At 46.4% G+C, this 14,179-nt stretch overlaps 1 protein-coding gene across 1 annotated transcript; it reads left to right on the forward strand.

Moving 5' to 3' along the window:
- The first annotated feature begins 9,232 nt into the window (after positions 1–9,232).
- LOC120697024 (stromal 70 kDa heat shock-related protein, chloroplastic-like) lies at positions 9,233–14,108 on the forward strand. The gene is made up of 8 exons (XM_039980114.1): positions 9,233–9,849; positions 10,404–10,656; positions 11,196–11,275; positions 11,950–12,092; positions 12,204–12,302; positions 12,420–12,609; positions 12,761–13,159; positions 13,429–14,108. Exons 1-8 carry the CDS (start codon positions 9,304–9,306, stop codon positions 13,828–13,830), a joined length of 2,112 nt encoding a protein of 703 aa, XP_039836048.1. The 5' UTR covers positions 9,233–9,303; the 3' UTR covers positions 13,831–14,108.
- The last annotated feature ends 71 nt before the right edge of the window (positions 14,109–14,179 follow it).

Consider the following 14,179-nt stretch of genomic DNA (forward strand, 5'->3'; position numbering starts at 1 on the left):
GGGGAAAAAACAGAGTTACAGTCAAATAACTAAACATGGCAAAATGACAAAGGATCTAAAACGAGTAAAGAAATAAAGATGTGGGCGTTGTCTTGCTTCAGTTCCCAATTTTAAAAAGTGTAATATAGATGCTGCTCTTTTGCATTTTGACCGGATAATATTTATCCCCACTGTTAAATTTTGCAATATTTACGCCATTCTGAAAAACAAAACAAAAATATTTTGTACTATCGAAGCCTTATTTGAGATCCTGATGGACACTGAACTCATACCACAGTCTAGCAAGACAATTCCAAAACTTCAGCGACACAACTTTCAACTCCTATCAAAACGAACATGATGAATCCCTAGATCTTTAGCATATCAATCAGAGCATCTGTATGTACACACACAAACATACATGGAGTACCGGTACAGGAGTTACTGAAGTCTTCTTCAGATGATTAGAGATCACACTGGAGCAGCAGGAAGGCATCAAAGCGAGGCTCTTCTGTCTGTTCAGCTTCCGTATTTTTTGCATTTTAGTCCTTTTTGCGAAAAATTTCCACATATAAATTCCTGGAGAAACGATTTGCGTTTTTTAGATCGGTCTATGACACTGAGGTAACACGTTTTTTATTAGTCGTTCAGAAGTTACATGTTGTCTCCTTCCGATAGCTAGAGATCTCACTGGAACAGTAGGAGGGCATCCAGTAGAAGTTCTTTTGGGGATCAAGCTCAGCTACCCCTTGCAGCGCCTTCTTCTTCACATCAACAGCAACCAGCACCTCCATTCCATCCACCTCAGAAAGCAGGTATACATCATCCTCATCCATGCTTATGGTGGGGAATGCCACTGAGATTCTCCGCAAGACTGGATTTTTTTAACCTTTTTTTAATAATATTTTAATTTAACCCGGTTGTCGTTATATTGTTGCGCCATAGTCCGTTTGGTCGCGCCACTGCACTTGGCGCGACTGTTGGCCTCCGTCGCGCCAGTGCATGTGCCGCGACTTGCGTGCCACGCTGGCACTCGATGGAGGGGTGCGCTACGGATGCGCTGATGGGGGGCAATGACATGGCGCCTCTATCGCGCCACATGCACTGGCGCGACAAGCCTCTTGTCGCGCGAATACCTGGGCCCGCGTAGGCCCCCTTCCTCCCCACCCTCCCCACTCTTCCTCCACCCTCCCGACCAGAGCGTCGCCCAGGCGCGTCGCCAGCGCCGCCGCCGCCCAGATCCCCCCAAATCCGGCGATTTGGGGGGGGGGGGGCGAGAAGTAGGGGAAATCGATCCCCACCCTCTCGCGAAGGTATTCCTTCTATTTGCTTTTCGTTTTACCTTGTACATTAGTAGTTATTAGTGTAGTCATGTTGATTAGGGTTAGGATCTTGATGTGAGAAATATTGTTGTAGTTGGTAGTGTAGTCGTGTTTGGAGGTTTAGGTGGTACTCAGATGGTACTCTACTCGTGATTTTGACGTGAGGAATTAGTTGCATGGATTGTTTAACATTTGTTAGCATTGAGTAGTGGAAAATGTGAGTTCATCAATGAGCAACTGCAAAGATTAGAGCGTAGATGAGCAAAAATATGAGTTCACCTCTTTGATATTTCATCCTCAAGTTCTAAAATATATTAAACTCAGTCGTGCTAAAAAATAGAGTGACTGAACCACATGCCACATTCTACCTTTCTTGCCTTTCCACTTCCTATGTTAGATTTAGCAACTTTGTAAGATATTGCCTTTGGGTCTTAAGAGAGTGAAAACTAAGGAGGTGCATGGATCGTTTAACATTTGTTCTAATGAGGGTTTGCTTTATGAGTAATAGGCAATGTGGAATTGTTTGTGCAGGTGATTTCTTTGTATACGTGATCAAGGTATAGACAATGGATGAGATAGTTCGGTTCTTTCACGGGGGTGTGGTTAAGGAGAACGGAGAGTTTGAGAATATGATAGAGGATGTAGAACTTTTCGATAGTTCTCCATCATTCAAGGATTTGGTAGACCGAGTTGTTTCAAAGCATTGTTGTGGCATTGATGAAATAACTCTGAGGGGCAGATTTGACTGTGGTAAAGCTAGAGCACATTATGTTATGCTGACATTGGAATCGGAGATGCATTGGAGGAAGTACAAGGATATAGTTGCGCGTGCAAATGTGGTTTGTTGGGAGGTTGTTGTTGAAATAACCCGTAGATCTAGATCACAAGAACCAGGTGGGATAGTAGATGAAGTTCCATTTCGTATGGAGAATATAACTCAAGAGTCAACTGTTGTAGAAGATGTCCCAAATCTCACTTGTGCTAGTGAATTTGTTGTGGATTATGATATGGCCGTCGCTTCCGATCATTTCGACAATGGTACCTTCGAGGAGGAGGATGACAGGGGTGCTGGAGAGGATGATGGTGTTTCTTTAGGTTCAGAGGACAATGAATACGATAGTAGTAATGACGACGACGATGAAGAAGGCACTAGGGAAGAAGAACCGGAGGGTAATGCTATGTCGCCCCAAGCAGAGCAGAAAAATGATGATGGCGACGGATCCAGCCCTAGTGATGAGGAAATAAGTGGTGATGAGGAGTGTAGGGATGAGGCAATGGGTCGGGCTGTTAATAACGCTGAGGCATGATTTAGTTATACCGTTGAAGAGTTGCGCATGATGAAGCTAGCCCACGTTGAAGTCCCGGCGGTTTCAAATGCTAAGGATCTTAGTAGAATCCATAGAGCCATTTGTGACTCATATATCATTGAAAGCGAGTCTGTAATTGATAGTGATAGTCCAGAGATTCGCAAGGGCATGAAGTTCAATTCACTTCCAGAGTTGCAGTTTTTCTTGGCTGATTATGTAGTGCGTCATCATCGTCCATTTAACGTGGTTCATTCGGACAAGAGCGTACGGTACGATGTGCTATGCAAGCAGAGGTGCCTATGGGGTGTATGGGCACGGATTGTTAGGGGCACCGGTCAGTGGAAAATCACCAAAGTCAGACAACCTCACACATGTGCATCCTCGAGACGGAAGCAAGTTCACACACAGTGCACGGCACGTTACCTACCACATTGCATTCTTGGTATTGTTCGGAAGGACAGCGACACATCAGTTCCTTCGCTAATGGAGTCAATTTTCGGCATGTGTTGTTACCGGGTGAAGTACTCGAAAGCATGGTGAGCAAAACAGCATGTTATAGCTCTTTGCTGGGGAGATTGGCTAGAGTCATATGCAAGTGCCCAGAGTCTTGACGGGCATGTCCCTATACAATCCAGGGATTAGATGGTTCATACACACGGGGAACATGATGCTTCCTCACAATGGAGTGTAAAAGTACGTTTTACAAAGGGTGTTCTGGTGCTTTCCCCAGTGTGCTGAATTATTCCAGCATTGCCGACCTGTGATCCTCGTGGATGCCACATTTTTGACGGGTAAATCCATGGGGACACAAATGATCGCAGTTGCGGTGGATCCAGAGAGGCAACTAGTTCCGTTAGCATTTGCTTTGACCGAAGGAGAAAACAACAACAGTTGGTCCTGGTACATGAAGCTGGTGCGGCGGTATGTCTTGGGTCCCTCCAGGCAAGTTTGTATGATTTCTGACCGGCACCATGACCTCCTAAACTGTGCTAAAGAGCACATGGATGGATTTCCCCCTCTTGTGCATAGGTGGTGCATGCGACATTTTGCAGCAAACATGTGGATGCGTCAGAAAAAGAAGGAACAATTTGGGAAACTAAAGTTGTTTTGTTCAGTGCGCACGGAGAAAGCTTTTGAAAAAAAACTAGCAGATTTGGAGAAGGAAATGAATGACACGGCCAAGGATAAATAGGCTCTTGCTTATGATGAAGGGGGGAAGCGGTACGATATCATAACCACGAACAACGCTGAGTCATTAAACAATATTTTTAGGGGTATTCGGTCAAGACCTGTTGCAGGCATTGTAGAGTACTCCTTCGAGAAGTTGAACAAGTACTTCGTCGATAGATAGGGTAAAGGCCGCTGTTTGTTGGATAAGGGTGGACAATGGGGACTAATAGCGGAGGAACACCTGAAGGATGCTGAGGATAGATCGACGAACCAACTTGCAGCGTCTTACGGCCCTGAAAGAATGATTTATGGTGTTAGAGGTGCAGGGGTACAAATATAGGAGGAGAGAGTCATGGAGGACGCCATTACAAAGTGGACCTCAGATCTGGCAAGTGCACATGCATGACACCACAGTTGTTACACCCTCCATGCTCCCACCTAATAACGGCATGTAAAGCTCGAGGACTTTGTTTCAAAAGCCCCACTTATTTGAGTTCGTACTACGCTCGGTCGAACACAATGAACATATGGGAGTCCAGTTTTGAGCCTTACCTCGATCCGTCCCAATGGCCCGAGTACAAGGGACTAGAGTACGTGCCGGATGCTTTGTTACGCGTATTGCCTAACATTTTTTGGCTGAACACAGAGGGTTCGCAGGAGTTGCAGGCGGATGGCCGCGAAGCTTAATTGCATGGCTCGGCCTGACGAGGACTTTGGTCCACAGGCCCCTGGTGCGGGAGCTTCTAGTGCACGTGGCCGAACCTCAAGCACACGTACACCGATTCACTACGGTGATGTGACGGCTAGAACTCCTTTGCCCTCCGCTTCCAGAAGTCACTCGCGGTCCACTTCGAGGACAGCATCACGTGCCTTGTCTAGGGGGAAAGCTATCCAGTCCCCACAAACCAGTGAAGAGTCTGCCCGCCAGGACAACTCAGAAGATGAAGACCCAACCTTTCAGGTACTCAGCATGTCTAAGATGTTTGATGCTCCCCCAGGAATGCAGACTCAAGACGAATCGAGCAAGGTAAGCATGTATAATTGAAATATTTTAACTTAGAGGTGATAGTGTTTCATTATAAAGAAAACGTGATGTTGCACACAATCTTGTTCTTCAAGATGCCTCCATATTATATATTTTGGTGCAGGAACCTCAAGATGCACCTCCAGACTATGGGGCCGCTTCTCCTCCGCGTCGCCGACAAAGGCGTTCTCGTGACCACACCGACGTTGGTAGCATGAATGGAGTGAATTTTTTAGGGAGCTCAAGGTTGGGATGCTGCAGCTTAGAAGGATGTCCACAGTAGTAAAGAGGAGGGTTCTCCACGCGGATGCACGCTGCCGCTTGCTTTTCTTCATCCATCATTGGAGGAGGATTAGGTGGAGGAGGCACCCACCTCTTGAACTCATTGAGTGGCTTTGTCTCATCCTTATCATATGGAAAAAGCCGGATCCTAGAGTCAAACTTGTCTGGTCCATCAATCCATTGAAAAAACATACACGGCTTTGTCCAGTAATATGTATCTCTTCCGACACTCACAGTGTATATTTTCTCCTTAACAGAACACATGTAGTACACTCTAGCAGCTGTAGTCGGCCATCTAGATTGCTTCACCTCTGCCGGAATTTTATGACAGGTAGTGCTGGAGAAACTGGGGCATCCTCACATTTTACTGTAGGATAAACAATCTCAACCTTACGTTTGCGTTCCGCCATCAACCTGTAGACGGTGTCATTATTAGACCACCAAAAAATCAAATTTCACTACTCATATATGTATCATCTAAATCTCTAAACATAACTACACTAGCAACTACAAGACCATTTCTCGAATCAATACTCGGTCTACCAAATCCTTTAATGATGCACAACTATCGAAAATGGCAACATCCTCCATGGTGCCTATTAATTACTTCATGGTCAAACTCTAAATTTTTCTTTAACATACGACCGTGAAAGAAACAAATTAATTACTCCACCTTCTAAGAAAGCTACTACACAAAAAAAAATTATGGTGCCTATTATCCATGAATTTGTTTCATAATATCCTTCCACCTACTCAACACTACAATTCCATATTAAACGATGCATGCACGTACTATCTCACGTCCAAATCGCGAGCAAAGTACCATCTACGTGTCATTGAAATCTTTAATCATGAGTACACTACCAACTATATGACCATTTCTCAAATCAATACCCAAACTCTAATAAACAAGAACTACCCATAACTCATATTCTACATGGTTAAATGAAGAGAAAATAGGGGCAATACATTCGGGAAACTTTGGGGAACGTTTCCCTCTACTTTTCCACACCTCATGGCGGATTTTGAGCAGATCCCAGGGGGGTCGGCGGCCGGCGGCAGCTGTTGGAGCTCGGGAGCTCGGGGGAGCAGAGGGGGAAGGAAAGGGAGGGTGGGGGGAGAAGGGCTGGCGCGGGTCAGAACATTGGCCTTGTCGTGCCAGCCCGCATGGCGCGACAGAGGCTGTCGCGCCAGTGCATGTGACGCGACAGGCTTAGCCACGTCGGCACGCCGCTGGCGCCCCGTTGGCGCACCGCCGGGGCGGGAGCCAGCGTGGCAGCCCTGTCGCGCCGCATGCACTGGCACGACAGTGGCTACCTGCCGCGCCAGTATAATTGGTGCGACCAAACGGGCTATGCCATGCAAATAAAACAGCAACCCGGTGAAAATTAAAATATTATTAAAAAAGGTTAAAAATAAAAAAAAATCCTGCCTTGCAGGTTAGACAGCGGCGTATAAAACCATGGTTTGCTGGCATCAACGGAGAGATCATCGACATCGACATCATGTTCAAGGTGCCATTCCTCCCATGAAGCAACAGGGATCGGCATGGCCCATATTGTGGCCTTCCATCCATCACGGCGCACTAGGGAAGTCCTTCGGTTTTGGCGCACCCAATCCAGGTAGGACTCAGGGGTGGTCCTTTCTTGCTCTTTTGGCGGACTGAGTTCCATCTCGATGTATTTGATGGAGTTTTCGTGTCGGCTGATGGTGATGTCCCGTAGATATCTGGGGTTATATTCTTGGAGGAGGCAATCCCAATTGCCCTTTGCAGGCAGGGGCAGCGGGATGTCGCGGAGCAATGGACACTCAACCAGCACGTCGCAGAGGATGATGCCGCGCCAGAGATCCACCCAGGCAACCGTGCCGCGCTCACCACCAACCGTGATCGTCTTGCTCGTCTCATGGAACATCACGCTGTCGGCCACCGCGCGAGGTACAGGGGCAAGCGTGTCCCTTACGGGCTCCTCCACCGAGAGCCACTTGGTGATCCACCCCTCGTCGGCGTTGGAGGAGCGGTAGAGGTGCAGGTCGAACTCCGTCATTATGAGAGCGCCGCCGCACCTGGAATCGCGCCTGGGGATCCTGTTCCGGAGGGCGGCGAGGACGTAGCCGCCGTCTTCGAGGCTGAGGAGGGCGGCCTCGGAGTCGTGGACGAACTTGGGGAAGGGGTTGGGAATCGAATCCAGCCGAGGGGGATGCGCCCTGTAGACGAAGTACTCCCAGTACCGCGTCGTGGCACAGACGAGGGCGCCGGGGCCGACGGGGGCGCGGAGGAGCACGAGATCGGCGTGAGTGGCGACGACTTTGGGCGTGCAGGCGGGGAAGTCCGCGCCGGGGCAGTGGACGCAGAGGTGGGAGAGGGCCGGCGGGCGGGCGGGCGGCGCGGAAGGTCACCTGGATGGGAAGGCCGCGCCTCGTGAAGCCCGCGGCGGTGGTGGCGTTGGGGAGGTCGGCGATGTAGCACCGTAGGTCGAGGAGCACCGAGCCCGGGGCGTCGCCGCAGTCGGGGAGGGGAGGAGGGACCCAGGAGGAGGCGGCCCCGCCGGCGGCGACCATGGCTTCCCCGGGCCGAGGTGGCTGCGGTCTGCGGGAGTCGATGGGGATCGCCAGATTATTAACAGCTTGGTTTCCCTCACAGAGCAAATCCGCAAATATAAGAGAGAAGAGAAGGGAAGGGAGTTCGTCATCGAGTCCGTAATTGCGTCTACTTCCGCTTCGGACAAGACGATTTTTTTTTTGCTCTAGTTATTTTCCATTTTTAAAACAGAACTAACCAACGGCATTTATCAGTTGTATCAACTCTATTTGGCAAGAATCGGCAAATCCTTTGACAATCCTAAGAGAATCCATTGAACTATAGAATGCTTTAAACATAATTTCGTAGAGAATGATTATTTGTAGGATCATCGGCAACATTCGGTAGGCCATTGACTCATTGGTTCTGTTTGGGTTTGTCTAGTTTCTAGAATGCACGTTTTTCGAAAAAAGAATAAGTACTAAATAAAATTTATTTGTGAAATCTTTTAAGAATCGAGTATAATTTTTCGTGACGAATCTAATGAAGGTAATTAATTAATGATCTAAACAACTTTGTAATTACAACAAGTCTAGCGTTGTTTAGATGAAAAATTCCCGGTGCACTCCCGATGAGCAGCACGACTTGTTTAGATCTGATTTTTTAGATCTAAATGTTGTGTCGATTATTTAAACACCAGAATGATTCTAAATGAAAAAAGTTTGAATTACAAAGCTGTAGATCTCGTCGAGGTCTATAATTTTCGTATAAATTTTATCTCCATCCGAATCCATATGAATTTGTTATAATTTTTTTGAAAATGTGCTACAGTGAGTTGCTACAGTACCACCGGTTGATTTGGCGGTAAGTCACTACAGTGCCGCTGGAAGTCGCTGCAGTAACCGTACCGCCGGTTCATCCGGCGGTACCGGGATGACATTTTTGCAAAAAAAAATCGGCATATATTTTTGATAAATCGGAAAAAAAAATTAAAAATTAAAAAATTCTTTAGAGACAGAGGGGTGGGTGGGCCGTTACTTGCTTGGGCTGTCTGGGCTTGAGTAAACTGGGCCTAAGCATTTGGGCCAAGGTTTGGTGAGGTCCCGAGCGTATTGGGGAAGTGTAAGTTTTTTCTCTCTTTTCGACCAGCTCGTGAATACCACTTTTCCAAAAAGAAAATTTGCGTGTATCAAATCTTTGATGTTACGAAACCGCTTTAAAAGTAGCATCACAAACGCATAATTCTTCGTAGGTTCCCCTACGTTTTGAACCATTTGAAATTTTGAACCCTGGCTTCCCGTGTCATATAGCGTGCTCCTTCCAAGGCCCAAACAAAACTGGCGACGGCGCCGCAACAAACGCATAATTTTTTTCCTTTTTTTGATTTAAAAAAGAAGAAGCCCGTGTGCACAAGCGGCCGCCACGCCGGCCCACGAGAACACCCGCTGTTCAAAGCCCTCGCCAGTCGCCTCACGCGGTCTCCACGGCCGCCGCCACCACCCGTACGCCAACTACCTCCAGCCCGGCCCCACATGTCAGCCCCTTGCTGTATAAACTCCCCCCTTCTCCTCACCTTCCCCTTCCCCCTCTTATCCCCTCGCCTCCCACCCCCCTCCGCCGCTCCCCCCACCGTGTCCGTCCCCGCGCCGCTCCCCCTCTCCGGATAGGGTTAGGGCTCCCTCCCCTCCCCGCGCGCGCGCCATGGCCTCCTTTACCTGCTCCCAGGTCGGCGCGGCGGCCGCGGGCGGCGCCTCGCCCTTCCTCTTCTCCCGGCGGGGGAGCAGCGGCGGGCCCGAGGGGGTCACCTCCCCCTTCGTGGGCCGCCGGCTCGCGGCGGTGCGGATGCGCGCGCCCGCCCGCGGGGCCCGCGGGGGCGCCGCGCTGCGGGTCACCTGCGAGAAGGTGGTGGGGATCGACCTCGGCACCACCAACTCCGCCGTCGCCGCCATGGAGGGCGGCAAGCCCACCGTCGTCACCAACGCCGAGGGCGCGCGCACCACGCCCTCCGTCGTCGCCTACACCAAGACCGGGGAGCGCCTCGTCGGCCAGATCGCCAAGCGCCAGGCCGTCGTCAACCCCGAGAACACCTTCTTCTCCGTCAAGAGGTTCATCGGCCGCAAGATGTCCGAGGTCGACGACGAGGCCAAGCAGGTCTCGTACGGAGTCGTCAAGGACGAGAACGGCAACGTCAAGCTCGACTGCCCAGCCATCGGAAAGCAGTTTGCCGCCGAGGAGATTTCCGCGCAGGTATACATACCTCTTCAAATAATCCACACCTGCTGGATATATATGTTTACTGTAAGTTTCTAACTGGGTAAATGTGGTATGATTATTATATAGACGTTCGATCATGAGGATAGAGACAGATGCTATTTTTGTTGTTTGTCAATTGGGTATTATATGGAAACCTGTTAGAATCGTTAACATGCCCTGGAGTTTAATCCTTTTGAGAGTTAGCACCCTTTTCAAATGTGTGTATTTTCCCAGGATGGTGCAGACCGTAAAATTCCAGTTGGACCAATCTGGGCTTAGTGTATTCTTATTATAGTCTGAATACAAGTGGCATTGTAATATGATTTCTGCCAACATCGACGGTTGTTTGGAAATTCATAGCTTCAGTTAAGCAGTTGGGTCTGGAAGAGTGAATTTTGAATGTATATAGAAGACGGTATCTTATCATATGTATATTTAGTTATTTACTTTGAATAGCTACCGCCTACAAACCAATTATATCTGGGATACTTAATATTTTACTTTTATTTGTTCTGCATTTGACTTATCTTGGTTTATTACCGCGACAGGTTTTGCGGAAGTTGGTGGATGATGCCTCTAAGTTTCTTAATGAGAAAATTACAAAAGCAGTGGTCACAGTCCCAGCATACTTCAATGATTCACAAAGGACAGCAACAAAAGATGCTGGCCGTATTGCAGGGCTGGAAGTTCTTCGTATTATAAATGAACCAACTGCTGCATCATTGGCCTATGGTTTTGAGAAGAAAAATAATGAAACAATTCTAGTGTTTGACTTGGGAGGTGGTACCTTTGATGTATCTGGTATGCAAGATTCTCAGCTGTTTATTTCTCTATTATAGTTGCTTTACTTCTGAATCACATGGATCATGATCATCTTATGTCGTCATTGAGATAAACCTTTCACTTATTTTGAATCAGAATATTTGCTGAATATTTATTCAGTTATATGAATTGTTCAATTTTTTTCATTTTTCCCTGATTGAGCTGTAAGGTTTCAAATTGTTTGTCCATGAGTATTAGCTCTACTTTTACTCAGTATTTGCCCTGTTTGAATTATGAAGTATTAAATGGTCTGTTCAGGAACTTAAGTGGCATTTTACATTGCTCAACTCTTTTAGCCTGGTGTTTGATAAACATACCTTTTGAAGAGCATCATTTAGTTATACGGTTACTATTCTTCTGCAAGACCAGACATTGTTGTAATAATGTCCTATTACTTTCCATTTATAATTTTCTTTATGAAAGTGACATTCTACCAGTATTTAACTGTTAATACTTTAAATGCTTTTTTGAGATGTTTATACTCATAATATTACAACTAAATCAACACCATCCTGCAGTATTGGAGGTTGGAGATGGTGTGTTTGAGGTGCTTTCCACATCAGGTGACACACATCTTGGCGGTGATGACTTCGATAAGGTGTCCCAAATTTTCTTCTTTTCTTTTTTTAGCAGATTGTACATCAGTAGAATTGTCTCAACTGTTGCCATCTTGTTTCTTTTTATGCTGTTAACGTGTTAATCTGAAATTGTTTTTCTCTTACATTTGGGGCATTACCTTTTGTAACACAGCTCTGAGTAACAAATGCTTTCAAGATTTCTGATTTCTAGTCTAGAATCCATGCCATTTAAATTCCTGAAAGCGCATATTAAAATATTTTAGTGTGGTACTAATCGTATGCAATACATAAAAAGGGTGCTAGGCGTAGCAGCATTGCTATAGCTAAGTTTTTTCCTGTCTCCAGCAGTTTAGAAGGCTTTGCCTAGACAAACTGGAGGTTGAGGAAGATGAACATTGGTCATGGAACTCATGGATGCATGATATGCCATTTTTTATGTTTAGTAGGGCACATTTAATATATTTAATATATGCCCTTACTCTGGCACCTGGAAGATGTACACAGGTGTGGAGCAGGGTTGGACCTCCTGTTTAGTGCCTTTGCATTTTTTTTCTCAAACATTGATCATATAGAATTTTGAAACCAGTCTAACCAATTTCAGACATTGTGAGTAAAATTGTTTCCACAAATTCTGCAATTTTGGAGGGTTGATAGCAATCCGGTATATTGATCATGTTATCCTTGACTTGTGCAGAGAATAGTAGACTGGCTTGCTAGCAACTTTAAGAAAGATGAAGGCATCGATCTTCTTAAGGACAAACAAGCCCTTCAGCGGCTTACTGAGGCAGCAGAGAAAGCTAAGATGGAACTGTCAACGCTGACACAGGCAAACATTAGGTAGGCTTCTTCTTAGTCGTATTTACAAAGATGTTCAAACTTGAACTTCTCCACTCAGCTGTTGGTCTACATCATTTGAAATTTCTTATTCCTGAAATGCCTTAAATGCAGCTTGCCGTTCATTACTGCTACTGCTGATGGGCCAAAACACATTGAGGCAACCCTCTCCAGAGCCAAATTTGAGGAACTATGTTCAGACCTCATCGACAGGTAACTGAGGACATTCTGTCAGTATTTTGAGTCCAGTGCTTTCAAATCATTTTTGTAGACTTTTGTGTTTTATCTCATTTTATTTAAAGGCTTCACTGACATTCTCTCTGGTGACAGGCTTAAAACTCCTGTTAATAATGCATTGAGAGATGCCAAGTTATCGGTCAGTGATCTTGATGAAGTGATTCTTGTGGGTGGATCCACCCGAATCCCTGCAGTGCAAGAACTTGTGAGGAAGCTTACCGACAAGGATCCTAATGTTACAGTAAACCCTGATGAGGTTGTTTCTCTTGGGGCAGCTGTGCAGGTGATTTTCTTTCCTTTCATGTTCCTTCCACACATGATTGTAAATCTGCATTTATAAAGAACTGCATAATGCATGCCATTACATAGTAAACCATCATTATGACTTATTCAGCATGCCACATTTAATATATGTGCATCCATTGTAACACCAGGGTGGGGTTTTGGCGGGAGATGTGAAAGATGTCGTTCTTCTGGATGTTACTCCATTGTCTCTTGGTTTGGAGACATTGGGTGGCGTCATGACAAAAATTATCCCCAGGAATACCACACTGCCCACCTCAAAATCAGAGGTATTCTCAACAGCTGCAGATGGACAGACAAGTGTTGAGATTAATGTTCTCCAGGGAGAAAGAGAGTTTGTCAGAGACAACAAGTCCCTTGGAAGCTTCCGGTTGGATGGAATCCCCCCTGCACCTCGTGGTGTCCCACAAATTGAAGTGAAGTTTGATATTGATGCAAATGGTATTCTCTCTGTTGCTGCCATTGATAAGGGCACTGGGAAGAAACAGGATATCACCATCACTGGCGCTAGTACGCTACCGAAGGATGAGGTATGACACAAACCTGCAGCCTAGGCATTCTTTTATATGATAATTGTATTGAGCTGTCGTGGCATATTGGTGGTTAGATGTAAAATGTTCCTGGTTTTTCTTTCTTCTAATGTCAAGTCAATGGTGTGGTGCTGTTTTGATCTTGTGGTATAATTGGCAGCTCTGATGTCATTGTTATTTTTCTACCATTCTATATTATAGTATGGTACCACTGGCTAAAAAAATTGTGTGTATATTGGTGCCTGAATCCTTCAACTACCTCTTTGCAGGTTGAGAGAATGGTAGAAGAAGCTGACAAGTTTGCCAAGGAGGATAAAGAGAAGAGAGATGCCATTGACACCAAAAACCAGGCAGACTCCGTGGTCTACCAGACCGAGAAGCAATTGAAGGAGCTCGGCGACAAAGTCCCTGCTCCTGTGAAAGAGAAGGTGGATGTGAAGCTCCAGGAACTCAAAGATGCCATTTCTGGTGGATCAACACAGAGCATGAAGGACGCCATGGCTGCTTTGAACCAGGAGGTGATGCAGATTGGGCAGGCGATGTACAACCAGCCTGGTGCTGGTGCAGCCGGACCTACTCCTGATGCTGAGGCCGGGACGCCTGGTGCTGGACCAGCAAAGGGACCCAATGATGGGGATGTCATTGACGCGGACTTCACTGATAGCAACTGAGGCCTGATTGGTAGATCTGGCAATGTGTTGAGCATGGGTGGCAGTAGGGAGTGAACAAAATGGTTCTCTTTTTCGTCCCTTTGAAATGTACTATAGGCTATCTAGTGTTAAACTGATAGAGATAGTGTTTTTTTGCATACATTGCTCGTGCGTTTGACTCGGGATTATCAGAATGCTCTATAAAGATGACAGAAGGGCAAAAGGTTTTGATGGAAATCGTAGCTCATTGGAAAGACATTTCTTGCAATAAAAGTCATGACCTGATCACTTTTTGCGCCTGTCTACAGTATTATTTGGTGCTGAATAATGAGTCATCATCATATTTCTACTGTATCGTCCCCATAGCATA

Source organism: Panicum virgatum, chromosome 3K, assembly GCF_016808335.1.
Source record: "Panicum virgatum strain AP13 chromosome 3K, P.virgatum_v5, whole genome shotgun sequence".
NCBI classification, from domain to species: domain Eukaryota; kingdom Viridiplantae; phylum Streptophyta; class Magnoliopsida; order Poales; family Poaceae; genus Panicum; species Panicum virgatum.